The sequence below is a fragment of the Falco peregrinus genome, chromosome 6 (assembly GCF_023634155.1).
Source record: "Falco peregrinus isolate bFalPer1 chromosome 6, bFalPer1.pri, whole genome shotgun sequence".
Taxonomy (NCBI): Eukaryota; Metazoa; Chordata; class Aves; order Falconiformes; family Falconidae; genus Falco; species Falco peregrinus.
Window position 1 is genome coordinate 85,145,002 of NC_073726.1, and position 27,787 is coordinate 85,172,788.

Sequence of the window (27,787 nt, forward strand, 5' to 3'; positions counted from 1 at the left end):
CGGAGCGGAGGCCGGGGAGGAGCCGGGGCCTGCAGTGGAGCCGCAGCCCGGAGCAGCCGGAGCAGCAGCCGCGGGAGCGGCGGGGCCTGGAGAGACTCAGCGCCGCCCGGCCGGGGCCCCCCGCACCGGAGCCTGGGGAGCCCCCTCGGGACGAAGCCGAGGCCCGGCGGAAGGCGGCGGAGGCGCCCGCTCAGCCCCGCGCAGGCCCGTGAGCCGCCGCGGCCTCCCGTGGTAGCCGGGCCCGGGCAAGAGGAGCTGGGGCCTGGGGGGAAGCCAGGGACAGCCTCCGGGCAGCCTGGGTGGGGGGACACCCCCGTAGCCTGCCGGGGTGGGGGAAGAGACTCAGCCCGCCGCCCCCCCGCCCCATCCGCGGCCGTGAGCGGACACCCCGTTAGGCAGCCCCGCTCCCGGCGGGGGTGACACTCCGCGGCCTCTCGCTGCCCCCGCCTCGCCGGCAGGCCGGGGCGCAGCCGCCTGCCACCCCCCTTCCCCGCAGCTGGTGCGGGAGCTTAACACCTGCCCTCTTCCCCACTAAGGAGCCGAGGGTGGGCAGAGAGGGCCCCGGCACCGAGCCCTGGCAACTAGAAGCAGGTCTGCTCTTCCCCGCTGTGGGATAGAGCCTCCTGGAGCTCCCGCAGGACCTGGCTAGGGGGGAGGCGTCCTCAGACCCCAGTATCGGAGGGCTGCGAGAAATACTCTTGCTACCTACTCCCCACCGCTTGCCGAGGAAATTCCTCTCCCAAGCAGAGGAGACAGCCCTTCGCCAGAGCAGATAGGAACAGGGGAGTCTTCGCAGAAGAAACCCTGTATGCCCAAGAGAGGCAGTCCCAAAGACAGAAATAAGCAGGAGCTCCCGGTGCTTACCTAGTATTTTTAATTATTTACATCTGCTCAGCAGGCAGCAGAGAAAGCAAAACGAGAGGGAGAAAGCAGGGGCAGATTTATTCTTCCCTTTTCCAGTTGCTGTTAACCACTGGAGATAAAGGTAATTTCCGATACTGACCTCATCCTCCTTCATCCCAAAGAAGATCCCTCATCCCCTGATCCCAAGAGGGTTTTCTTCAGATATCCTGTGCAAGGAGAGAAGACACACCTCCCAGTTACAGGGAAAGGAAAAGGCAGGTTTTGCTGGTAATATCCACAAAGATAGCAAGATTTTTTTCAGAAAAAAGAGATTTGCCCACCCATTAGGAAAAGGTGCACCTAGAGGAAAGAGAGGATAGATTTACAGGTAGGGAGATTGGGAAAATTGATCTCTGAAATAATCTGACAATCAGTGAAAAAAGGCTGTCTCCCAGGGGAACACTCCTTTAGTAGTTAGCTGCCAAAAGGGAGAGAGGATCTCCATCCTGGGGTAAAACCAGCAGTTTTAGGGGACTGTCAGTCCCAGGCAGATTGTTTTAATACTCAAGATCCAGATTTCATCCACAATCGCTTCGTGCTCAAGATATTTCTTAAAGAAGCTCTTGGAATAGCTGACAGCAACGCTCTGAGGATGGGTCTCAGAGAAGGAGTGTGAAGGGCAGCACCCCAGAAACCAGCACTGAAGATAATCCACCTCCCTCCAGAAAATCTTCCAGACAGAGTGAGTGACCACATTATATCACCTCTCTATTCCTAGCTGCCCTTCTCTTTTGCCTTCTGTCCTTGTTTTCCATGTTTCTTGCTGTATCTGCTTCCCTTTTCATCTTTTCTCTGTTTCTGAGCCTCTCCCCAGGCTTCGTTTTCTGCATGTCTTTCTCCGTCTCTCTCATTGAGCTTCTTTATATGCTATATGGAAATGACCTGATTCTTTCCCTTACTTTTTTAGCTTATTGGAGACCTTAGCCCTGTTTAATTGTAAGAAACCTCTCTGCCCTTTCCCTTCTACTTTCTTTCACTGGTGTATTCATCCTAGGCTCAGTTTTTATCATCAACGGTGTGAAATTAATTTATGTCATTTAGGGGTCATTGAGAAGAATGATACTGGCCAAAAAGGCTTTGAGGGGACAGGAGCAGTGATTCGTAGTGCTAATGTTCAAGGATTCACCCGTGGGGTTGGAGTGTCAGTTGTTCTCCATGTGGGTCCTACTATGCTCGTAACTGTGGGAATAAAATCATTGTGCAAATGCAGACCTTGCTGTGCTTGGGAGCCGAATGTACAGATCCCAGTGCTAGTACTCTGAGATCTGTGTCCTAAAATGTACCTAGGTGCTGTGAGATGAATTCTGGAAATGGTGCCCTTGAGAGTGGGTTCTGTGGTGCTCAGGGGCCTGGGAATGAAAATTGTGACAGTGCTGGTGGAACCTGCTCCAAAAGCTGAAAGAAGCCATTCCATTGCCACCTTCATCTGTGTTTTATACTGCTGTGTTCAGGGGCTAGGAATGTGAATCCTAATGCCAGTGCTGTGGTGAGCCAAGCTGGCTGCTTTTTGTAAATGAGGCACTTAATTTCCAGTCACAAATGAGTATTCTAACACTAGCGTAGTGATTTCCTGAGAAATCCAGTGCGAGGGAGTCTTCATCTCGGATGAAGCCAAAGCAGATTTCCTTAGCAGAGGAATCATGCCCAAGGGTATCTCACCTGAGAGATTCCTGGTTTTGTTCTCCAGTGAGATAATCGTGAGGAAATCCAAGATCAAATGGTCCTTGGCCAGGACAGGAACCCTTCTGGAATCCATTTGGGAGCACAATGGTTAACAGGGAGTCCCTGAAGAAGGAACTCCTTGGTGTAATTTGCTAGCAAGATCAGACAAAAGATGCCAAAGTGATTCCCCATTTTGGCAGGGAATTCTGACAGTTATCCATAGCTTCAGAAGGTGCCTCTTTCTAAGGGGAGGCTAAACCATGAAGTGTACATATGTTCTGGGGGTACTGTTAGATGCCCTCCTACCTGTTGCCCTATAGTTATGCAATCAGCCTGTTTTGAGCAGTGCTGTGTTATCTAGCACAAGGGAAGAGATAACTGAGGCATTTTGGCCTTTGTACATTCAAGGGGGTAACTGACTTTTCATGCTCTTGAGGTTAATTTACCTCACGCTGCCCCCTTCCTCACAGTAATGACTTGACATTTTTCAAGTGCTTTTGGCTCTGATGGATGCCAGGGCACTTTACAGACTATATATGCCAGCCTTACAAAATTCTGCTCTCCCACAACAATTATCTTTCTGTATATGAATTTTTTTTTTCATTATTAATGATAAAGATTAAAATTTTGTATTTGCTGCGTGAACTTTAAATATTCATGACAGACATACAAGGCTGAAAGTTGTGTGCTGTAGAGTAATTGTTATTTATTTGTTAATTGCTGACAGTGCTGGCTTGGACACACAAAATTAAGACAGTCTTTGCTCTGAAGATCTTGTAGCTTAAACCACAGTTCTACAAAAGATAGGACATACTGATAAATTTAAGGAAGGGAATAATTTTTAAGGAGCATAGCTTTTCAGTGTGATCATGGCATTTAGATCAAATGTTTATCACAGGCAAAAATGCAGCTTCCTCTGAGGTGGAATACTGCAACTGTTCCACACCATTTATTTTATACAAAAGTATCCATAAAAGAAAAAGGGAGAGTGTTATTTGTCTTCATAAAAGTGCAAGGTACTTTATATACACATTTAAATGAAAGTGCTATGTCTTTAAGAGTTTACATTAAGAATGTTAAACCCGAACACCTAAAATTAGACTTTAAAACCCACATTTAGATACCTAAATAAATATCATAATTCTTGTAAATGCCCAGACACGTAGAGTTGACTTCAACAGAAGCAATGAAGTCCAATATTTGAGTAAAAAGACACGTAGTTTTGTGTATGGGTTTGTAAATTTGCATTTGGACATTTGTGCTTCTGAAAGTTGACTTTTTAAGTTGAAGCACTCTGATCCTGTCCTATGGGCACTCGGCTCCCATTTGAGAGCTGACTGTGTGGCGTTTCTCAGGTCAAGCCCTTAAGTAAAATGGAATGAGGAGGTCTAGAGAGTTGTGGGAAAAAGATTACATTACTGAAAGATCATGAGGTTATATTAATGTTTAAGTACATGTTCTGTAAGTTCTTGGGTTTTATCTTGAAATCTGGTTCTGTAGGCAAATTTCTAGGATAGAATAAGGAGTCAGAAAAGTTGGAATGGAATACAGTAAACAGTTTGAGGAGTTTGGATATTAGTCCCATGTCCCCATCTGAGATAGGGTTGTGACTACTGTAGTACTTCTTTTTTTCGCCCCCCTTTTTTTTTTTACCCCTTGTAAAAATACAACTGAATGCTTGTGTCTCTGGAGAAGTTTTTTCTTACCGCAGAGGTACAGGTATCTTTGCTTATTACCTCCTCCTCTAAACTTCAGCTGACCTTCGTGTAGTGGGTGATTCAGTCTGCATCCCAGTTTGGATCTTTGGACCTTTACTCCAAGTGCCAGAAATGAAGTATGGTCAATGGCAACTGTGATATGGACAGCTGCCCCTCAAGAGCAGGCAACTGAGCTGATTAATTTTACACAACTGTCAGACAGGAATTACACCTAGGTCATTAGAAACTATAAAGGTAAAATGCTTTTGGACTCATTCTTCCATTTGCTTCTTCCAGCGCTGGGTGGACTTTCACACAGAACCCTCTGAGGTTTTTAGTACTTCATTTGCAGAATCTGTTGCTGAGTGATGCCTCAGAATTGAAACTTGAAAAAATACTGTTTCTAGCATTTTCAAATTGGAAGATAACTTTGGAAAGATAAGTAGTGCCTAGATTAATGAGCAGCCTAAAATAGTATCTCCAAAATGTATGAACTCTCCAGTTGTGTTAACTCTGAAGCCTAAGAAAAAGCATGTAAATCTCTGTATTGCTGGCTGTTGCACATCATGTTACTTTAGCAAGAATATCCAGCTGATGTGCTCATCCCCCAAATGCTTATCATTTTGGTTGGAGTCAGTATTGCTACTTGCTATTTATTCTGCTGGTTTTGTTTTCTTCTTCCTTCTAAGGGACATATGATGAACTTAAAAATCTATAACATATTTCTGCCTTGTACTCATGTTTTCACTTTTAAAAGGCAGCCTGCGTATGTGTATTACTGTGGCATGCTTGTTCTCTCTCAGTATGTTTTCACAATTAATTAATTGCAAATTTTCATTTGAAGTTTGAAATGAAAATGCAAAACACTGGGAATGTTTCAAAATTTGGAGACCTCACAACAGAGTTTAGGACCCATTTAATGCTGTGTCCTGTGGTGCTTTGCCCAGACTTGGACTAGACTGCTGTTTTATTCTTCTGTCCTTGACCTGCCTCATCCTCTACCCCATCCTGTTATGAATCTTGGAGTTGGTGTCTTAAAGGTAGATGGCACAGATTTTCCTAGTTCCTGACCTTTGTGAACCCTTTCTTGAGTCCCATACTGACTTCCTAGCATCTTTTCAGGTTCCTCTCCTGCACCTTTAAGGCCCAGCATGTTTCCACCCCTCCTACTTCTTTATGCTCATTTCCTCCTACACCCCACTCCTCCTCCCAGTTCTCTCTGTGCTGCACTGTGCATCTCATTTTCCATGCTGTCCCTTCGGCATTCTGTCTTGTGGTCCTATAAGCCTAAAATGCTGCTTCTCTTCTTCAAGCCAGCATCCCTCACCTCCTTTCCAGGACTCTTCATTGGCAGGAATCCTTTCTTACTACATCTCACAGGCCCCGCTCTTACTTGCACACCTGCATTTTGACCTGTTCTTGGTTTGGCTTTCATTAGATTATGTGCTTGTGGACACATAGCACATTTTTTGTCTGAGGTTATGTCAAGAAACCTGTTCTTTTTTACCACTATAATAAATGGAATTTTGTTCCTCTGAAAATACCCAGTTCTGCTAGGCTGGGGAATGGTGCTTTGTCTCCCTAATCCAACTCTTTCGTTCTCCCACCTTCCCTTTTCCCCTGTCCCCTTCCCTTCCTCAGGAATAGCCAGATTTTAGTTGGTTAGAATGAAAATCCCCCTTGTATTACATTCTCTGGTTCCTTCCAGCACTTCAGGATCTTGGTTTTTAGAACTGGGGTGAACAGTTTGTGTGAGGCCTGGTACCTTGTTCCTCATCTTTCTAAGCTGGTCAGTTTATTTGGTGTGAAGTCAAGAAATAAGGAAATGTGTTTGGGGTTTTTTTTCCCCCTTCCTTTATGTATAAGAGAGACTGATTAATGAGGGAGATGACGAGTGAGAGCTTTTATACCTCGAGGAAAAAAATACTTGCTTTTTTGGTTTTTACAATTAGCAATTCAAATTTTGTTTATGCTCTCTGCTGTATAAAGACTGTGGCTGATTATAGCAGTAATATGTAATTACTGTTAAAAGTTCAAATCTGAATAATTGGGAAAGAATCTGAACTCTTTGTGGTCACAAATTAAAGGAGCAAAGTTTCTGAATTCTCAGTTTCCCCAAAAAACCTATTGTTAAGTAAAACAAAAACAATTCTCCCACCCCATTAGGAACTTGCAGAGAAAAATAAACAAGCTGCTAAAATAGTTAACTCTGAAATTCCCTTTACCTCTACCTGGACAAAGCAGACAAGCTTTGAATGTAGAGAACTGGTCTGGGATTTTGGAGACTTGTGTTCTCTGTATGGTTCTGCTACTTCTTTGCTGGCTGACCTTAGGCTGCACGCTTCTCCATGCATGGCTTCCCATTTATCCGGGAATAGGTTATTGATCTTTTATAAGGATTCCAAAGTATAAGGATGAAAAACACTTCATAAAGGCTGGTTGTTCTTGCTGTTGATTACCTTAATTACAATACGATATTCAACTCAAACCCTCTACATGCTGCTTTTTGTGGGATTAAGAAACAGTGAAAGCATGATGCACTGGTGAATTTTTTCTTCATGGAAGGACCTGTGACTCCAAAACAGAAAGATCCTGTACCATGTCTGCAGCCTAGAACTGGTTTTTAAGTTAACTTAAGTATAGATATTCTGACTCCCTTGAAGCTTCTCCTAAGATCTCTAATGACCTTTTCTTGGCCAGGTCTCAGGGTCTCTGTTCCATCTTCATCCTTCTTGGCTTCCCTGCTGTTTTTGACACTTGATCATGCCCAGTCTTGAAATCTTGTCCTCCCTTGACTTTTGTGTCAGTATTTTCCTGGTTTCCCTCCTACTGTTCTAGTCATTCATTCAGTAGCTTCTGCAGTAAGCTATTTACCAGCTTCCATTTATTTTTTTCGTAAATTAGACACAAAGACCCACCTCTGATACCCTCTCTTTGGTTTGCTCTGCCTCCTTCATGCCAGTGATACTAAATTACACAACTTGGCATACTACCTTAACATCTCTTTTGAATGATTTGCTGTAATTTTAAGACTGCTGAGGCCAAGATGGAACTCTAGAAAGCTCCTTTGAGATTTCTCTTTGTTTCCTGCTTTCCTCAGTTGTGAGCCTTCAGTTAGGCCTATAACATGGGTTTTCTTGCACTCTTCTTGCTCTGCATGTACAGGATAGTGACTCATCTAGTTTCATGGCCTGAATCTCCTGCTTGTTGTTTCTTGGTCTCTTTGGATAACCCTTATGCTTTCTCCCTCATTTACCATCTCAGTTACTGCTAGCTGTTCTTGCTGGCCTCTGACAACTACTTGTCTTGTTAAAACCACGATTACTGAAGCTATCCTCCTGGCATGTTTTCTCAACATGTTGCCGTCTCTACCTTGACAAGCCTGTTCTTTGGCTGTCATCCACCACAGAAGGTTCCAGCTTCACTCTAAGGGGCCTTCACATTCTCCCCTGTCACTGTCTCTTATTGTATTGTCCTTTGCTCTGCCAGCAACACAAGCATGACATTGTGCTTTTCCAATTTCTTGCATGAGCATCTCTTCACATTCTTCCTCAGCTGACTCATACCTTGATACATTTAGGAGAATTGCCAGCCAATAGAGGCCAGATGTACTGGAAAGTACTTATTTGCATATTTAAAAATTATTCAAAAGGTCTGATACCCAGAGATAGTTGTCTTATTACATGTACCTTCCTCTCCCTAGCTTCTTTTGTAAAAAATAATAACTACAAAAGTAAATAAAGATCATTATAAGCAAAGACACAACATCTCAAAGACTAGGAACATCAGGGTTGGAGCAGAATCAGAATAATACTTAACAGTTGTAAGGTGGCAACTGTGGCAAGTATGTGTGTGGAAGAAGGGGGCTCCTTTCGATGTCTGTAAGGAAATTAACAGGAGATTCAGTTTGAGGATGATAGACAAAATGAAGCATTTTATGAGTAGGATGTAGAAAGCCACGTAGCAATACTAGCATTTTAAGCCAGAAGAAACTGTTAATGTGTGTGTCTTCCTTGCTAGTGTGGTTCTCAATCCTCTTGACCTTCAGGCTTGGTACCAATCTTTACAAGTTGTGAGCGTGGCTAGGGATTGTCAGGTGTTTTGTCTCCTGGAAGACGGTTCAGTCAGTTTAGTTCACATTAACAACTAACAGAATAGTGAAAAGGAATTATGTTAAAACAGTGGTTGAGACCTAATTTATGAGCTTCACACAGTATTACTTGATTCTTCTGATCATTCTCCAACTTCAATTTCATCTGCACTTCGTTTCCAAACTCCTTTTGAACAGTTTTTGTGCAGTGCTTTGGTAATCTTAACTCTGGGAGCATCTGCTGTGTGTACATTTTTGGCCCCGTGGTATACGACTAATCTGCACTTGATACCAATTTCCTTATTTTCTATGAATTCAGTACATAGTTCTTGCTAGTGCTTGATGCCCATTTCCACAAGTGGGATGGAATGGGTTGTGGCTTGTTTCAGCAACTATTGCTGAGTTCATATTGACTAATCTGTTTTCAGTGGTTCAGGCTTTGGTGGACAGGTTCTCACCACTTGCAGTCAGATTTTCGTTTTCACTATTTAGCCCTAGGAGCTCTCTTACACAGAAGCTTTGTAGTATTATTAAACTGCAAGGTTAACAGTAATTTTTCACGGATAGACCCATTTTGTAATGGGAATAAGAATACAGTTTGCATTTATAAGTGCATGTTGCATTCTTTTAACCTGGGTTTCCGTACCTATCTTTGCAACCATGAGAAGATTTTCTGAGCCAGATACTCTGCATGCTGATCTACTTCTGATTTCAGAGACAATCTGAGAATCATATCAGTGTTTGCATATCCTGTACTGAAGGTTTGCTACTGGATGTGATTCTGATAGGCAGCTAAAATTGAAATCCTTCTCTTCAACCTGGGTGCTCCCACAAGGCTGGGGGAAATACCTTCTCTTAGATACGGTTTCACTACCACAGACTTCCTGGTTTCCAAGGGAAAATTTCATTCCAGATATGTGCTCATAAATCTGAATTATTCCAAAAACAATACCCGATACCTTTCTCAGTGTAAGAGTAATTGTTCTGTTAATATTCTTAAAGCAAATGCCAAAGATTTCTCTTGCCTGCCTTGGCATATGTTTAGAATTACAGCTCCTACTTCCAGCGGTAAAATACTGCATAGTGGTACTGAGGGTGGAGGGATGCTGTAGAGACATTTCTGCTGCGATGATGTATTTTCATTGTGCTTCTTCAAAGTGCTTGGTTTACTTTTTACTTCAAATCTGTTACTGGGAGGGTTGTCATGGGACATTGGGCTTATTATTAGAATAAATCTTTTATATTAGTCTTATTACAAAGAAAATAATTTTTGGCTCAAAAGTATTTTAGGCATACCAGTATTTTCAATATCATTTGCTGTTTCTTTTGACAGGTGTTACATATTCCCCACTTTCACTTACGCAGCACCATAAATAAGCAAACTAATCTTAACTTTGAACACGTATTTTCAGACTATCTGAGGGGTCTCTGCAATGTTTGTGTTGTATTTCTCAATACATTTTTGCTGCATGTTTATGTAGCAGACAACAAAAATATTTGATTAGTTGGTCTTATTAAAATCTGGCAAGGCACTAGCTATGCTTCATCCTAGCCTTTTATGCCTGTAAAGATACTGTCTCCCTTGACATGAGCATATTTTAGATTTTGGCTGTAATGCCATCTGTTGATAAGTTTAAATAAGCAGGTCAGGTTTTGTAAGCTATACCATTTTGTCAGTTTCCTACAAAACGAGTGCATAATTGCCGTGGAATTGGATCGTGATGCACTTCCAGCATGGGGGTTTTGGTGACTTTATAGTCCCCGCAAGACTTCTTGCTTCGTTAGTACCAAGAATGCAGGCGCAGTCAGTGCCATTCATTCACTAAATTCAAAATACAAAATTATACTCTGCTCATGCACCTTTCACAAAATGGAGGGAATCGAAAGGTCCTATGTTAAAATGTGCTATTATGATATTTATGTAATTAGTAACTATAATGAAAACAAATGACTCTTCCTCGATACAAACCTTATGTTACTGAGATTTCTGTTTGTTGAAGGAAAACCTTATCTGTATGACAACTCAGTTAAAACAAAACAGTTAGTCCAGTGATATATATTAAGCTATACATGATCAGGAAGTTTTCATCTTCCTCCGACTGATTTTTTTCAATACCATCTTAGTGTGTTGTAACTTTTTTAGCAGATTTCCAGTTCAGGATGCCACCCGTGTTCTTTTACCCAAAACAGCATTGAACATTCAAAGCCATTCGGTCTTGGACACCAGGTAGTTTTGAGTAGGGGTGTAGAGTCAGACCACTGTGACAGGGACAGACACAGACTGTGACAGTTCCTATTTGTGTAGGTGAAACTGTGCTGTGTGCTCTTAGGTGACAGTAACTTCCTTTGGCTGAATTCCTTTTGCCTTTCTGGTTCTTGACTAGGGAGAGCTGTGTGCCCCTTGTTACCACATGTGCAAGCTTATAGTTTATTGGAAAAATGTTTTTTGGCATGTTCTACAGCTCCCAAAGAAGAGAGACATGGTTCTGGGGTATGATGATTTCTCTTCACCCCAGGGACTGGTTTTTCTCCTTTCATACGGCACTCCAGAGAGAAGTGTACTTTCAAACTGCAGTGTTCTTCTTTTGGTTTGCTGATATGCTAGCATGACACCTGCCACTCCTTCCAGATTAAGTTTCAGTTTATGAACAATACTCAGCAGCCTCTCTCTTTCTTCTGGATTTGATTCCAGAAACATAAATACTTCCTGGAGGCTCTCACAAGTAGTTACCAAAATGATGGATAACAATTTCAGACTATGCAGGTAATCAATATTATTTTTTTCTGATTTCTTACATGAAAAAAGTATCTCTCAGTGAGACTGTTTGCTTAGAGAATATAGATTTTTAAGTGTTTTGTTCCTGCCCTCTTAGTTCATACCTTCTTATTTTTGAGGCAAAGCACATGTCTTAGCATGGCAAATTTCTGCCAGAGTTAGCAAAACTGATTATTTTCCCCTTTCTGTATTGGTATAAGAGTACAGGTTTCTTGTATGTGTAATTTACACAAGTATGTCAAAATTGCCTTTTTCCATCAGAGTAGAAGCTGTCAGTTTCTCCATGCATGGGATATTCTTGATGTGTTACTTCCTTACTTTTTGAGGCAGCTTCCTCTAACTGATGTTGCACTCACCTGTTGCAGAAAGGTTGCAGTCAAATCGTTCCTTTTTGCCAGCTTGGGTTTGAAGTTTTTTGTTTGTTAAATACCTTAGAAGTTAGGTGTATCTCTGAATAAATTTGATGTTATTGGTTAGATCACTGGATCTGTGTTTCAGGCACCTAATAGAAGTGGGCTTGTTTTTTATAGGTGTTCTACAGCAGTGTCTCTCACTGCTTGGTAGTCTGTTGTGCCTTTCTTCCTTCTCAATGTTTATGTCGAGAAACTTAAGTTGAATCTCCTTTGAATGTTTTGCCAGCACTGTTTCATTGAATTGGAATGGCAGCAAATAAAGCAACAGTGAAAGTAAATATAGAAGAGTAAATGTAGAGATTTATTCTAGAATATGCATCTTCTGTAGACTGTGCACAGCGTAGCTTCATTCATTATGTGACTCTGCTTCAGTTGTAACTGATTGTGACTGGCCAGCCTTTGGGTTCAGCCTTAGAGAATGTTTCAGGCTATAAATGTTTATTAACTGCATTCAATATGACCCTCAGAGTGCTGTTCCCCACATTTCACGCATTTTTCAGTCCTGATATATAGGTAGCAGTGATCTTGGATGAGATCTGACTGGCTTGGAGCAAGCACTTGCAAAACAGGGCAGGCAAAGTACAGATTTCTTCAGCCCAGCGGCAGGGATAGTACTGTCTGATAGACAGAAGGCTGGCTTGCGTTTTCAACCTGAGGTTCAATTTGCTAGTTGCAAATATTCAAAGTAAGGCAGTAGCTTTCCTGGAAAGCTATAGTGAGGTATTACTAGTCCCAGGTGAATTAGTGGTTATTAAAAGGTATTCAATGCTAGGATTGTTGTTAATGATTGATAAATTTTTCTTATGAATCAGACAGATTCTTCTCTGTTTAGTTGTAGTTTTGGATCAGTGCTTGGCTGCCATTTTTGCATCTCTCTGACCAGTCTTGATTTGGGGTTGTACTGGAACTAGTAAGTGCTTGAGAAATGAAGACTCTGCAGTCAATTTCCAGCTGTTGATGGTGGTTATGACTTGGCTAACTTAAGACTGGTTTTTAAAGTCGGCCAAATACGTAAACAGATACCATTTACCATGTAAAATGTGAGACCATGAATTCTGGTCTTTGACTTTCTTTTTACTTGCTTGAAGGTAATTCTGGCTTGCTAATGTGGTAGGATTTTTTTAAACACCCTTGATTTAAGTTCAATGTGTTTGTTAGTCATTAGGGTGTTTTTTTTCTTTGTTTGAGTGGGATCATAAGAGAAGAGTTTGAAAGAAGAATTGCCAGGCAATAAACTGAGAAGGGAAAGTTGGAAGAATCATCAGCTGCTCTGGTTTGGCTGCAGTCTTGTTTTATCATACCATTAAGTAGTGTCAAGCCGGTGTACTGCTTGGATCAGGTGAATGAGATATGCAGTACAAATTATAGCAAGTATTACTGTTATATTGAGTATTCTTTCAAATAGTTTAGTAGCAATTACACCAGATTATTTTTGCACTGACAGTGTTCTGGAATTGCCACCTTACCTAAGGTTTGACTGTGCCTGATTATTATAGATCCCATATTGCCAGGGTACAGACTTCTAAATTAAGTAACATGATCAAGTTCAAACTTGGAAAAAACATTTTATTACATTGCTTTGAAACTTCCCATGTGGTATCTGTTGGGTCTGAGTCTTCACTTTCTGTCCTAAATTACTATCTAGCATTTGTGTTCTTAAAGAGCTGCTGTAGTTTACTGAAAAGTAGTTGTTTCAGTACTGGGTGATTAGTGTGTATGTATACACAGAATTTTTTTTATTTAAGATTTTGGGATTTTGTTTTCTTGTCAAAGATTTTTATAAACCAGGGAATGAAAATATTCACAATCTTAGCATGGGTGTAAGGTGACCCAATTCTAACCTTGCATGTCTTCCTGTCAAGTGTATTTTACACAAATACACAAAAGCTTGTATATTTGGCAATGGGCGTGTTGCATATCAACCTTACATTTTACTGCATAGCCAATCATGCCAAATGCTCAGCTGACATAACCTGGGCGTACTGAAGCTCTGTGAAAACTGCAGTGTTTTCTTCTGCTTCTTGAATTTCTGGTGTTTCAGATTGGTATCTTACTCTGACATAGGCTTTTATAACCTGATTTTCTTGATTTCTGTGCTTGTCTTAAAGAAAGGGGAGGGGGGCACCTGGAAATTTATATTTATTGGATTTGTATTGTTAGCTTAACTGATATTTCTTAATGTCTTAATATGCATATGATAAACAGCAATAATTTGTTCTTTGATTGCACTGTGGAAATTGAAATTTATATGAGGTACACTTACAAAATTAAGCATGCAACTGATACCTGGTTCATGTTTTCTCCCAAGTTGAATACTACTTTTGGTGAGGGCTGTACCTGTAAAGTTACCATGAGATTGTATCTGTGTTTCAGTGACATGGATACCTCAGTGGTCTGTCCAGCCACACTGGATAAAAATACATTGTTGCTTGTCCCTTGTATGATTCAGGAAGGAATAGTGCTGCTTTTAAAAAAAAATTAAAATGTTTGAGGTTAGATCAATTTAGGCAAAAAGAGCTATATTCAATAAACAACAACTTGAGGAGGGTGGATAATGGAAAGCTTTTTGCAGCTCGGATTGCCTAGTTAGCTGTGTAGCAAGCAGTCATTGCTATCATATGTGATAGTGCGGCAGATGAGAAGATAGATAAGTTACTAGCAGTTGGGCTTTTCCTTTCCTCCACAGACAGAAAAATGTTTTCACTCACTACAGATACTGTAGTGCTGCAATTTTACTTTTCAGTCTGTGCATTCATATGAGTGAGAGTGATAATGTTAGCTGAGCAATTAGGAGGCGTTTTCTGAGCCCAGGGCTTTGGAGCCACTGCTTGTGGTGGTTGAAGGGTGGATTTTCTTGGGGTATTGTGTAGGTGTTTGAACCCTAAGAAGTGTGATGAGCACATGCATGAAAATGAAAGGTTTAGTGCATACAAATATGTTGAAATGTAGACTCTGAAGTGCTTTTGTGCTGTGAGAGCACTTCAGTGCAGAAGTGCAAGGTATAATGCATATGGTTGTAGGGGAAGAACAGTCAGCTTCTGTATCAAAATGCTGGGTGCATCTGTCTCTGGATCTGTGCATCCACACTGTGTTATTGTCAAATACCTATTTTTAGAACAAGTGTCTAATTGGTATTCATGCAGATGGGTGTCTCCCTGTCTCATCTGATCCACTCTGAGTGATGCACTTGGTGGGAGGTGTCTGCTGATGAATCTTTCCTAAGAGAGTCTGTTCTCTCTTAGATGTGTGCATGTGTTTAATTTGTTACATGAGTGTGTCAATAAGTATGTGCATGTGTGTTTGTGCATTTACCTTTTGTATCCACTAGCATGCTCAAAGATAATATTATCTAATCCTCTAAAAAGATTAATTTAAAAAATGAAAGGTGCAGAGCTTGCAGCCCTTCAAACACGATTTTTCTCTTTATGCAAAGAATAAGTGCAGAGCAGTGCAGGTTGTGACCATGGAAACTTAGCTACCTCAGTCCAGACTTCAAGGGATTCCTGCTAGTATAGTGATGCAGCCAATGATAAAAAAGAATGGTGATCTTTCTGCTGCCTTGATTACGACAAGAGACAGCATAAAAGTTTGTGTGCTAAGTGTACAAGTTCATGCAAGTTCATGCTGCTAAATGTTTTCTTCATATAAAAAAAAAAAGTAGAAAACCCTGGATACAAGTGCTAGCCATGTTAGACAGGTGTATTTTATTTTTATGAGGGGAAATACATAATGTTCATGAGAGGAAAGATCATGAGTCTGTTTCCACCCTGTGGCAAACTTGTTGTGTGATTTGGGACAAGTAAGTTCTTCTTGTGTCTCAGATTTGGAGAAAATAATTGCCTGTTATACTGTGAATTAAGCAAGATTCAATTCAATAAAACGATATGTATATTTAGGAAAAATGGGTTATGGTAGGCAAAGCTTTAACTATAATGAGCTTAATATAGTCTGTTCCACCTCGACATGGTAGATGTAATTATCTATATATAGTATTATGCATGATCTTGGTGTTTTAAAATGAGATATGTAATCCTAGCTCTAAGGAATAGGATTCATTATAATGTCACCTGATGCAAAAAGAGAGGCTAGGCCTTAGAGAGAAATTAATTTCCCCCCAAATTAAGATAGTCAGAGTCTTGACTTTTCCAGTTGATCTAATTAAATTGTGGTTTGTATATGGCATGAAGGAGTGTTCCCTTTTAGCTATGATTTTCCTCTTGCTTGACACGGTAAACCTACTGGATTACAGGTAATCTTGGTGAAGGGTTCCAAAGCTATATTGCTTATGTGGGAAAGGAGTGACTGCGATACAGCTGCTGAAAAAGCACCAATTCCTTTGAATAGATCTTGGTGCTTTACCTGGGAACAGTTGGGATGCTCTGGGTAAGACTGTCCTAGCAGTTACCATCAGCACTGTCCCAGCTACAATCAGCAAGGGTGGTCCTCCCAGAGACACAGTCATATGCCTTTTTGGATTCTTCTTTCTGGCTGTGAATAAGGTATATGAAGTGGGATGATCTTCACACAGGTATTTGTGATAGGGGGAGAAGCAGAGGAGGAATTCAAATGGATGTTTCTGTTCTTAGGGTTCACCTTGTTTATAACTCAGGAGTTCCCTTTCTGCTTCTTTCTTCTCACAGATACTCTTGCTTCCCAGCATCATGGCCTCTGACCTGGAAAGCAGCCTTACTTCCATAGACTGGCTCCCACAGCTTACTTTAAGGGCTACTATTGAAAAATTAGGGGGTTCTTCACAAGCAGGACCTCCAGGGGCTGCCCGAAAGTGTCCCCCGGGCTCACCAACAGATCCCAATGCCACCCTGAGTAAGGATGAGGCTGCAGTGCACCAAGATGGGAAGCCACGTTACAGCTATGCCACTTTGATCACATATGCCATCAACTCATCACCTGCCAAGAAGATGACACTTAGTGAGATCTACCGTTGGATCTGTGACAACTTTCCCTACTACAAAAATGCTGGTATTGGTTGGAAGGTGAGGACTTGCATTGCTAAAGTACGCTTTTGGTCTAATTACAAGACTTATTTTCTTAATTCTGTGCAAAATACCCTCACTGAGCAAAATAAAAAGACAGATGTGAAACTAAGTTGACCAACTGGAGAAAAATACAGAGTCAAAAGTCCCATTTTCTCTGAGAATTTTGTTGTATGTATGTGGTGGCCCCTTAAGGAGTGTGCAAAAAACCTACTACCAACAACCAAGAAAAACAAAACATCCCCCCGCCCCAAAACCTGCATCACTACCAACCTCTGCATCACACTGATACAATCTTCATTGCAGCTTCTGTAGATGTATAGGTGGTTCAACCCTGTATTATTTATCCTAACCCATCCCTTCCCTTTCCACAGCTTCTGTTGTGCTCTGTTCCGGGTCTGTGTAGTGAGCTTTAGCTTTTGAGTATGCACCATCCTTCTATTTTCTTCCCCCACTCCCAGACATACTCAGAAGGCTGTATGTTTTTGTTCTGGCACTTACCTGTATCTCTTACTCTCTCATCAGAACTCTATTCGTCATAACCTCTCTCTGAATAAATGTTTTCGGAAGGTGCCTCGACCGAGAGATGATCCTGGGAAGGTAAGAACTGCATGCTCCTGGGCAAGCAATTTAAAACTGCAGGGAATAAGCCGGGGTTGCCCTTTCTAACTCATGGTTGGAATTTGAAACCTAAAGTGTAGGCAAAAATGGAAGCAGTAGTAAGATTTACTGCAGTGCTTTGGCTACAGAAGCATTTGCTTAAAGGGAACCTGTAAAGGGGCCTTAATGTTTTTAGCAATTATTTTTCTTATCTGTGATCTTCGGTTGACTTTAAAGGTAGTAGAAGAAGGAAAAAGTAGCGTTGAATGTACTTTATTAGTTTTGTTTCTTTTTCTTCTTGATCTTTATGTGTATAACGTGGGTCTAGTCCAACCTGTTCTATTATGAAAGACTGTAGTGGCTGCTGGTGAGTGGCAGGACTATGATGTGACATCATGAGCTTCATGGAGGCAAGATCCATGGAAGTGAGAGCAGAATCTATTTAGACTGCAAAGCATTTGGTGTTGGGGAAAACTGTCACCATCAGATAGTTTAAATCTACAGAAGTCATTTACCAGTAAAACTCAAGAATCTAAGAATTCGTTGGCTAAGTAAGGGCTAACAAAACTCTATTAGTATATATAGATTGTAAACGGGAATATCTAGACTTGGCATCTTGGCATGCAGATATTATTACTGTTAAAAAAACAACCAACTAAACAAGCAGAAGGAAATGGTGGGGACAAGCAGCTATGTATTTAGACAGAAAGATTGTCTCCGCTCCCCCATCCTAAAGTTACTGGAAAAGGCTACTTGCTCAGGTCTTTTATTTCGGGTTATATTTCAGTGACTAAATGGCGCTCAGCTGGCATCTATAAACAGAAGTAGTATATCTTTGAAGATCACTGCTCAAAAATACCATTGATTATATGGCTTATTCCAGGAAATTGTAATTGACTTCAGTATATATGTTTTCAGGTGTTCATTGGCGTGCTGGGCTGGGTTTATAATGAAAAGCCATCCTGTGCTTGTCACTGATGAATCAGATTTCAACTGAAGGTTAAAATGACCTAAATCACACTCTAGAGTTCTTTTTACACTTCAGAAAACAACAGACATAATTATAGACTATTTTATGTTGAAAGGGACCTCTGGAGGTCAACATGCACCCCCACCCCCTACCAGACAGGGACAATTAAATTGGGTTGTTGAGGTCTTCATTGAGTTTTAAATACCTCCAGGGATGGAGATATCACAACTGGACACTTGTTCCACTGCTGCACCACCATCGCTGTAAAGAGGTTTTTCTTTGTATCTGATTGTAATTTTCCTTCCTGTAACTTGTGTTTGTTGGATCTTACTCTTGTGCTGTGCGAGTGAGTTTGATTCTGTCTCCTTTATAATCTCCGTACACGGTTGAAGGTAGTGGTTAGATCCCCTTAGCCTTCTCTTGTCCAAGCCGGACAGATCTCTCTGTGTGAACTGCTTGTACATCATGAGTTTTAGGTTTTAACCATCATGGTGGCCCCCCTTTGGATCCATTCTAGCACATCAGTGTCTGTCTTGAACTGGGAACCCCCCAGATGGACACAGTACTCAAAGTGCATTTTCATAAGCATGAAAAAAGAGCGATCCTTCTAGCTGTCTCTGCCCAACCTGAATATTGAGTTGGTTCCCATCAGTCAATAATAAATTTATGTTGTGAGCAAGATACTGAAGGGGGTGTGCAGGCCCAAAAGAGTTGGCCTAGCTTGGATGAGAGCATCCTTTGGTCTTCTTGGTGTCCTGTCTCAGAGTGACGGAAATATAAAGCATTCTGCCTTCCACCAGTAGCATCGTACCTCATTGTTCAATGAATCCAATGCAAGAGGGGAATCTCTTTCCAACACCCAAGTCTTGGTTGTCTGATGTTCTGGAGGGTGGTGCTTGTGGTTCTGTGTTTAGTTGGTGCTTCATTCTTTGAGTCAATAACCCGCAGCTTCAGGAAGCTCCCTGATTTAATCATGCACTCACCAATGGGTCTTCTTTTCAGGGCTCTTATTGGACAATAGACACGTGTCCAGATATATCTCGCAAGAGGCGGCATCCTCCAGATGATGATGTGAGTGTTGTTCTTTCCAGACGGTGTGGAAGCAGGAGGGGGAATTCCCTTCTTGTTCCAAGGAGTCCTTCCAGCACCAGACCATGGTATCATTTTGGGGGTAGGGTGTACACATGGGGAGACAAAGGCTAGGACTGAATGAACTAGCGTGTGTCCTGCTGATTGGCTGTGGTTGCTGCTGTTCAGTAGCAAAGTTAATCTTGTTTAAAGTCCTTTTATCCGGACTGCTCAGTGACTAAAGCCCAGTCCTCCTCTTTTCTAAGCCATGAACTTTTACAGCAGGGGAGCTGGCTTCCCATCTGCAGTTTCACTTCTCCATCTGTTTTTAATTTCTGCTCCTTTCCTTTTCTCTTTCTTCCCTATCCACAGATACCACAAGACTCCCCAGAGCAAGAGGCAAGTAAAAGCCCCCGAGGGGCTGTTCCAGTCAGCACAGAAGCCTCTTTGCCACCTGAGGCCACCCCTCAGCTGTCACTCCAGAGCACCACCCCCATTGCCAACTACAGTCAGGTGAGCAGCAGGGAAAAGGATAGAAGCCTTATGGTGGGGGAAAAGGAGAGGGGGAGGAGTGCATGAATGGAAAAGCGAAGTGGGGAGGAGAGGTAATCATGAAAATCGTGACATAAAGGCAAAAATAAAAAGAAGAGAAGAAGCTGAAATTGCAGGGACAGAAAATAAGGAGGAAGTGAGTTTTAACAAAGGGTTGGATGGGGACCAGGATAAAGGCATATTGGTATTAGATAGCTGAAGACAAGGCTGGAGCCAGTGTGCTGCAGAGGGGAAGTGGTGGTTGATTTTCCTCAAGCAAAGTTTGGGAAGATTTGTTGGGAATGAGCTAAGTGATATGGGATGTCAGTGCATCTAGTCTCTGGATCCCTGTCTCGAGTTACAAAACACGTACCAGCTAAAGCCCCTACTTCTGCCTTCCTTAGCAGAGTGCAGGGCCTGTGGATGTTGCCTCTACTGTAGCAGGGGGGCAGGGCCGTGAAGGGGCCGATGTGCCACCCCCACTGTACAGTGCCAACCATGACTTCAAGTTCTCCTACTCTGAGATCAACTTCCAGGATCTTAGCTGGTCCTTCCGAAACCTCTACAAATCCATGCTGGAGAAATCATCTTCCTCTCAGCACGGTGAGTAACTATATGCGTCGTGGGGTGGGCAGGTATCTGCCCACACAGTCTTGTCCACTGATCTATCCTTGGTATCTTTCGGATCTTTCCTCATTTAGGAGGCTGTGCAAACAGACTTTCCTTCTTTGGCATGCTGTAATTAGTTCTGCCAGGAGCAGATACGAAATCTGCATGTCCTTTATCTGTTGCTCCCCCTAGTTGTCTCAGAATAAAGAGAATAATGATTTAAAAATACCCTGTGTTGATACAAACGCAGATACTAAAATGGCAGAAGCTTAGAGAAACGAAGTCCTGAAGAAAAGCATGTCAGAGAAGTATTCATAATCTGTCAGGCTAGAAACCATGAGAGAGGGGATTGTTGCATGTGGAGTTTCTCCAAAAGGAGAGTGGAAAGTCCTTATTGCTCAGATCTGTTAAAAGTAGGATTGTAGAAGGCCTTGGAGAACTGAGCTTTGTGGGTTGAGAGTGAGGAAGAAAAAGCCTAGAACTCCATTCATAGCTTGTGTTTTTGGGATTGAGGAAGAAGCCACCAGAGGGCAGAATCGCCGTAGGGATGAGCTGAGCTGAGCTGAGCTGGCCACCAAAAACACTTCAGAAAAATCGATACGGTTGTCCCTGCCTTTAAACACTCTTCTAAATAGTAGTCTGGTGTAAAAAGGAATATATTATTAGATGGGCTTCTCACCTGTGCTCAGCCATCATACAGTGCAGGCCAACTTTGCTACTCTAGGAGGAGCCTCCTGAACTTGTAGCTTCAATAAAAATTTATTACTTTTACTGCTTTCGTCATGCTGGCACTTGAGATGCCTTGTAGGAGCCTGTTGTGTGAGGTGTTGTAGCATGAGCAAGCTACAGAAAAAGAGAACAACCTTGACTCAGTGTGTGCCTCTGTAAAAGCTTAGCAGCAGTCTGGGGTTTTTTCCCCCAAGTCCTCAGCTGTAAGGTAGTCTAGGAAAGCACACAGTTTTGGACAAAATTTTGTGGGAAAATTTTGAGTCAGGGTGGCAGTGTTCATCCTTTTGCCCCATTGCAGTAGTAGGATGCTCTAAGGGTTGATTTTGGATCTAATGAAAAACTGAGGCTTGCTTGTGGATGGTCAAGTAAGGGCACTCAAAGTAAGAGATGAGTAGTTCAGGTTAGTAGCATGTAGCGTCCTTCACTGATTTTTTTTTTTTTTCTGGAGGTTCCACAACATAAGGGGAGAATGAACCAGGGAAGCAGACGTAAGAGAGATGCTGAGCTCCTGATGTGGGGAATAATGGAGAGCACCTGATGCTCTTGAATGTAGGGGGATGCCTGAAATACAAGAGGCTAGACATGACGCAGCCAGTGAGTCGGGAGGAATGAGAGTAATAAAGGAGCCCTGATGCGTGCAGTGTGCTCTGTGTACAAAAGCAGTGGAATGTGTGACTTCTCATGATCTGTGTGAGAAAAACTGTGAAGGTTCCCAGCCAAGCTGCTGGTAAGACAGGAACTGAAGGGAGCTTTCAGAAACAGCGAATCAGATTTATCAAGTTACCTGTTCTCTAAATGTTTTGTTGTTTAAGTTTGCTTAATGGTTATTTCTAGGAAAACAACATGTGCGTGGCATTTCAGGAGAGCATGGGTTACTTTGGTAAATACAGGAAAAATCCAGGGAGGCATTTCAGTGCCCAGCTCGGTACTGGAAGTTTAAATCCTACTGGAGCTTTCTTGTAGAGCCTTTTGTTTGGAACAGAATCTGGAGCACAGCAAAGGGCGTAACTGCGCAGTGAGAGTTGTTGGCAGCCTGTAGAGGGCGCTCCAAAAGCTTCGTAAATAGCAGGGTGAGCCGTGTGAAATTGGAGATGGATGATTTAAGCAGAGGTCTGATCCAGGCAGGTCTTAAAGCTCCCTCCTTTTTTTTCTCGGCAGGTTTCTCTTCTCTCCTTGGTGACATGCAGCCCTCCAACCACAACTACTACATGTACCAGCAGCAGCAGCAGCAAGGCCCCTCATCAGTGGGTGCTGCTCCCCCACTCCACACTCCAACCCCAGAGGGCTGCCCATCCCAAGGGGGAAAGCAGCAGGGTGGCGAAGGTTATGGCCCTCCACCAGTGATGTCCATGCATCCACCCCCAATGCAGCATGGAGGCTACCACCAGCATCAACATCACCCACACTCCCACCCACAGCAGCAGCCACATCAGCACCAGCAGCAGCAGCAGTCACAGGCTTCAATCAACAATGCTGGCTTTGGTGAGTCAGGGGCAGTGGAAAGAACAGCTGGGCAAAAGGGAGCAGTGAGGATCCTCCAGACAGAAATTCTGCAAGTGAGCTTTCCCTAAGCAGTGTCTGCATGGTGTGTGGAAAAAGGGTGAAAGCCAGTTATGGTTGAAATCTGAGAGCGAAATTGTGTCCTCACTGAAGGAAAGGAGGATACATCCACGCTGAGTCTGGGATTCTGTTTAGGGATGCAGGATAAAGTCAGGGGCTAAATGAAAGAGGAGGCACCATCCCTGGTCTTCCAAAGGAGAAAGGATTTCCAGTGTAGCATCAGGCTCTTTGGTGAAGAGGGGCCAATCATTTTATGTGAAAGGGTGGAGGGAAAGGGCAGTCTGTATTGGAATAATCTTGTCCCCGTTTCATTCCAGCATTTCCCCCTGACTGGTGCTCCAACATTGATTCCCTGAAGGAAAGCTTCAAGATGGTAAACCGGCTGAACTGGTCTAGCATTGAGCACTCCCAATTCTCAGGTCAGTGTTGGCCTAGTGAGTACATCTAGTGACTCAGTGACTGGGGCTGTAGTCTAGAATATGTGGGTGCTGTGCCCAGGTTTGGTTTTTTTTCAGTGTAACCATGGCAGAGAGGTTGGAACTAGATGATCATTAAGGCCCCTTCCAACTCAAACCATTCTATGGTTCTATGATTCAACCCTTCTCTTTGTAAAATGCGGTGTCTTACTTCATGGGTTCTGTTAAAGACCTTGAAGCACTTAAACACTGCAGGAATCTTGAGCAGGGGGAATTAATTCATAAAAGTATGTCAGAAAGGTAACTGAGATTTTTCCCTCCTACTCTTCCCTCCCCTACCTGAGTCAGTGAGACAGTATCCTAGGTATGGAACTCTTCAGGAGTTTGGTGACAGATACGAAGCAGTGAAGTTGGGTTTGTGGGAAGAAGGTAGGATATAGGGGTAGAAGACAGAAGCTTTTTGCAGGGAGGACCACAGCGTGAGTGCTGTCTTTGACATTGTTCTTCGTCCCCTGCAGAGCTAATGGAGAGTCTGCGTCAGGCTGAGCGGAAGAACTGGACGCTGGATCAACACCATATTGCCAACCTCTGTGACTCCCTTAATCACTTCCTTACCCAGACGGGTCAGCTCCCTCACCTGGTTGGCCCACAGCAGCCCCCCCGAATCTCTGATTCTTGTGCCCTGAACAGTGGCAAACAGGAGCAATCCATGAACCAAGGTAATTAGGAGGGAGACTAAAATGACATGTAAATGAAGGTCCAGTTCTGTGAATATCCTAAACTACTTGCAGCCTTGCCAGGCAATGTAACACTGAGCAACTCAGGGCTGGGCTGAGTTGTTAGTCAGAGCTGTCTGTAGCAGCTCAGCTTCCTCTGGCTTGAAAGAGTTAGGATGTCCTATGTCCATGGCCTAGACAGACCATTGTTATGTGACGCATACCACTGACAGGCAACTTCTCCAGGCAGAAATACATTTAAAAGGTAAACCCATAAAAGGAGAAGGGGGTGTGTGTGTGGTTTTGGTAGGTGACCAACAGAAGGGAATGGCAAGGTAGAGAGATTGCTGTTCCAGATGGCAGGCGCTGTAAAGAAGAAAGCTCTTGCACCCATGTTGGAGAAATACTGACTGGACAGGGAATAGGAGGATGCGCTTTTGAGAGACAGGATGTCATAGTCTTGGTAGAACTGTAATGGTGTGTGTCATCTAGTACTGAACTAAATGGATGATATTGAGCCAGCTTGTGGCGTTTCTGGATGAAAATTTTCTTCTTTTACAATAGTAGAGAAACTGCTGCTGGTTCCAAGAACAAGATCCCTGACCAAGCTATAGCTTGCAGTTAGGACCCAACAGCTGAACATCTCCTCAGTATCCCGTGGGTCTGAGTGAGTTGCTCTGTGGCTGAGCTGCCACCCAGTCAGGGCCAAGACAGCTGACCAGAACATTAACAGGGTGGGTTTTTTTGTTTTTTATTCCTTTCCTTTCATAGTGAACTCCTATGGTCAGCCCCAGCCACCCCATCTCTTCTCCGGGCCATCTCCTATGTACCAGATTTCCACCCAGGACTCTCCAGGATATAATCGCCCAGGTAAGGGGTGACGTTAAGGCATATTATACCATGAACATTAAAGAACCAGTTCCAAAGCCCTTTGTGCAGTTCTCCCAAAGCACTTACTAATCAAATGGAGCACTGAGGGTAGAGAGGGAGCCCGGACCGCAAGGGACACTCCGTGTAGGGCTCCGCCATAGCTCTGGCAAGGTTTAGGATTTCAGTGGCCTGATTTCTTTCACTTCACATAAATGGTCTAGCTCAGCCTCAACCTCAGTTGCTTGAAGGCAACTTTGTGTGAGAAGCTTCTGTTGGTGAAGTCCTTTGTGCTCTGTCAGCAGTCAGCTGTAAGGGAAGTTAAGGAGGCTGAAACTTAACCTCTGCAGAAGCTGCTGTGGGGAATTTCACAGCAGACACCTGCAGACATTGGTAGGTGCTGTCTGACGGAGAAGCGCATGCCAGTAGTGTTCTTGCTTAGACTGTTGGAAGGGAGAAGGCCCTAATATTTTATGCTTTCTTTTGCTCAAGGGCCTGCTGTGAAAAAGTGTGACTCTTTTTTTATTCTAACTGTTCTCTTTCCTTTCTCTTCTTTTTATCTTGTTTTTGGCTCAGCTCACCATCTGGTCCCTCGGCCTCCAGGGCCTCCTCCAGGCGCCAATGAGGAAATCCCCGATGATTTCGACTGGGACTTGATCACCTAGCGAGTTACAGACTTGATAGCCCGTCCTTTGTGAAGGACGCGGGAGGGGAGGGGGACATGGGGTCAATGGTGCCAGCACCACCCTCCCCAGCCTCCCTGCCTTGCCTGTATATAGATATATATTCTCTATCTCCGCCAGAGAAGCCACCGCAAGATGCTGCCGAAGATAATCCTTCCTTGCGTCCTGTTTTATCTTCTTTTTCTTCTTTTGTTTATTATTATTATTGTTATTATTATTATTATTACCAATAATTGAGCACAGCCCTCCCCCTCCTCTGGTGGCCTCGGACGCATCAGATCAGCTCTTTCGTATTGTGTGGTGCCCTGTAGAGGGTGGAAAGATGGGTCCTTGGTGCCATGAAAAGACCTCGGAAGGCTGAATCCTCGAGTGCATCTTTCTCTGCCTCCATCATTTTGCGTTTAACAATCCCTCTTTCCCTTCAAGGTGGCCGGTGAATCTGTCGTATTGGCTACTGGAGTGAGAGAGCCTAGTGGACCCTGGGAGCCTGTAGTTATGTCGCTTCGTTAATGTTGTAAAGGTCAGGGGGCTAAAGGGACACTGGAGGGGTGATCTTAGCTCTGTGAACTTTCTCGCACCGGCAGGAAAAGCAAGAAAAGAAGTAAGAGTTCCCAAGTACGAGAGCGTAATCCCTGAGGTAGGGAGAGCTGAGCTGAGCTGAGCTGGGAGGGTAGACCCGAGTTTGGGAAAGGAGAATGTAGCAGAGGTGGTATTTCAGCAGAGAAGTTCGGTTTCAGAACGCAGTGCCATCGGTGAGGACTGAGAGAGGTTTTTGAGGGAATCCTGGCCTATTTTTACACTGCCTTTTGCAGTCTCCAGGTGAAGCCTACATACCCATCAGGTAAAATAAGCAGTCAGGGGTGTCACATGTGATTCAGCAAATTCTATTCCCCAGAGCGTTTAATTTCACCCCCCACCCCTTCAAGCCCTTCAAAATATGTAGTGAGGCTCTTACTTGCATATGCAAATTTGGAAGTTTTCTCCTATCAGTATTTGTTCTGTTGTTATTTGGGCCTCTGCCCCTCATATTTCTTTGGAGATTGTCCTTGTCTGTGGTTTGAGAGTGCCAGCGACAGGAGTCTTGTTGCATAGGTGCAAATTCTCAGGCAGTGGTTCCCACTTTGTGAATGAGCTAATGGTGGGAAGAGGAAGCCGCTGCTCAGAGCGGAGGTGCGTTAGAGGACTTCTGGGCAAGGGGCTGGACCTTCCGGTCAAGTAACTGGGAGGCCCTCACAAGTGGTTTTTGTAAGAGGTGCATTATAAGAGAGGATGGAGCGGGGCAGATTTTTAAACCGAACAGCAAAAGAGTGTAGTGTAAAAGGGAGGAGGGTGGGTCAGACCCTTTGCAGTTCAGCTGGGGAGATAACGGAATCTAGCGTAAATCCCGAACGATGAGTTTTGTCAGCACTTGCAAATCAGGAAGGTGGAAAAGGTGCAGGAGCAGGAGTGAGTGTTGAGACGCCTCCTCCCCAGAGCTGTGTCCTGCGTTCCCCTTTTTTCTGGTATGGCTCTGTTCTGTCAAACCTCTTGTGTCCTCTTAATATTTTGTAAAGCCTCCCCCCAGCCCTTATTCCCTGTTTACCGGTGAAGGGAACCAAGACAGGAATAAAGCATCATGGCTGCTTGACAGACCTGGGGCAGGGGAGTAACAGCCTCTGCTCTGACTGCAGGAAGGTGGGGAGCCAGCATTGCTTTTTCAGTTTGCTGTAGGGATAAACCAATTGGATCTTTGTCAGGAAAGTGGACAGAGTCTCATTGTATTGCGGGGGAGGGGGGAACGACGGGACATTTTTGTTTGGGTTTTTTTTTTTTTTTTTTCTTTTTTAAGTGTGCGTTTTGGGGGGGGAGTTCGTCATTGAGTGTTTCCAAGAGAAATGAGGAATCCCAGACAACTTCAACACGGAGTCAGCTGTTATCTCTGCTGCCTCAGGATGGGAATGATACAGCTTGGAAGCATGTGTGATGGGTTTCTGTGGAAAGCAGCACTGGAGACAACCACGAGAGGTGACCTCTGGTAGGTGCCAGCTAGTGCTTTGCAGAGGATGTCACTGAGAGCCGGCCCTGTGGAAGTCTGAACACACCACCAGAAGAAAAACAAACAGAGATGGCTCCTTCTGCGTATCCAAGTGCTCCTAATTTGCATAATTGCCTCATTCGCATATTAAGTTGTGCCTCATTTGCATATGTAAATACATGCCGGTCAGTGTGCAAATTAGCCTCGTTCCTCTGCCCCTGAAATCAATGTGCGTTGTTAGTGTATGGGAAGGCACCGGGTGGGCGGCGTGGAGCTCTGCCGGGTGCGCGGGTACCGGCCTGCAGGGCCAGGGCGGGAGGGATGCCGCCTGTCCCAGAGAGGGACTCGGGCCCTCCGGCGTGGTGTGCCCACCCTGTGCTTTGTGTCTGTGGTCAGGGAGAGAGGGGCGTGGTCTCACGAGTTTATTTTTGTGCATGCTTTCTTAATAAAAAGAAAAAGTGAATGTTTATGGTTTAACTCTTTTGGTGC

At 43.5% G+C, this 27,787-nt stretch overlaps 1 protein-coding gene across 2 annotated transcripts; it reads left to right on the top strand.

Moving 5' to 3' along the window:
- On the top strand, positions 1-27,775 carry FOXJ2 (forkhead box J2). 2 transcript variants are annotated; one of them, XM_005234440.4, is made up of 11 exons: positions 1-1,585; positions 16,182-16,535; positions 17,061-17,135; positions 19,108-19,176; positions 19,546-19,686; positions 20,112-20,307; positions 22,201-22,524; positions 22,920-23,021; positions 23,537-23,737; positions 24,506-24,604; positions 25,178-27,775. In XM_005234440.4, exons 2-11 carry the CDS (start codon positions 16,203-16,205, stop codon positions 25,264-25,266), a joined length of 1,629 nt encoding a protein of 542 aa, XP_005234497.1. In that variant the 5' UTR covers positions 1-1,585; positions 16,182-16,202; the 3' UTR covers positions 25,267-27,775. The 2 variants fall into 2 exon arrangements, with proteins under 2 accessions (XP_005234497.1, XP_005234496.1); XM_005234439.4 differs by having other exon boundaries at positions 3-1,585; positions 20,109-20,307.
- Positions 27,776-27,787: the final 12 nt, after the last annotated feature.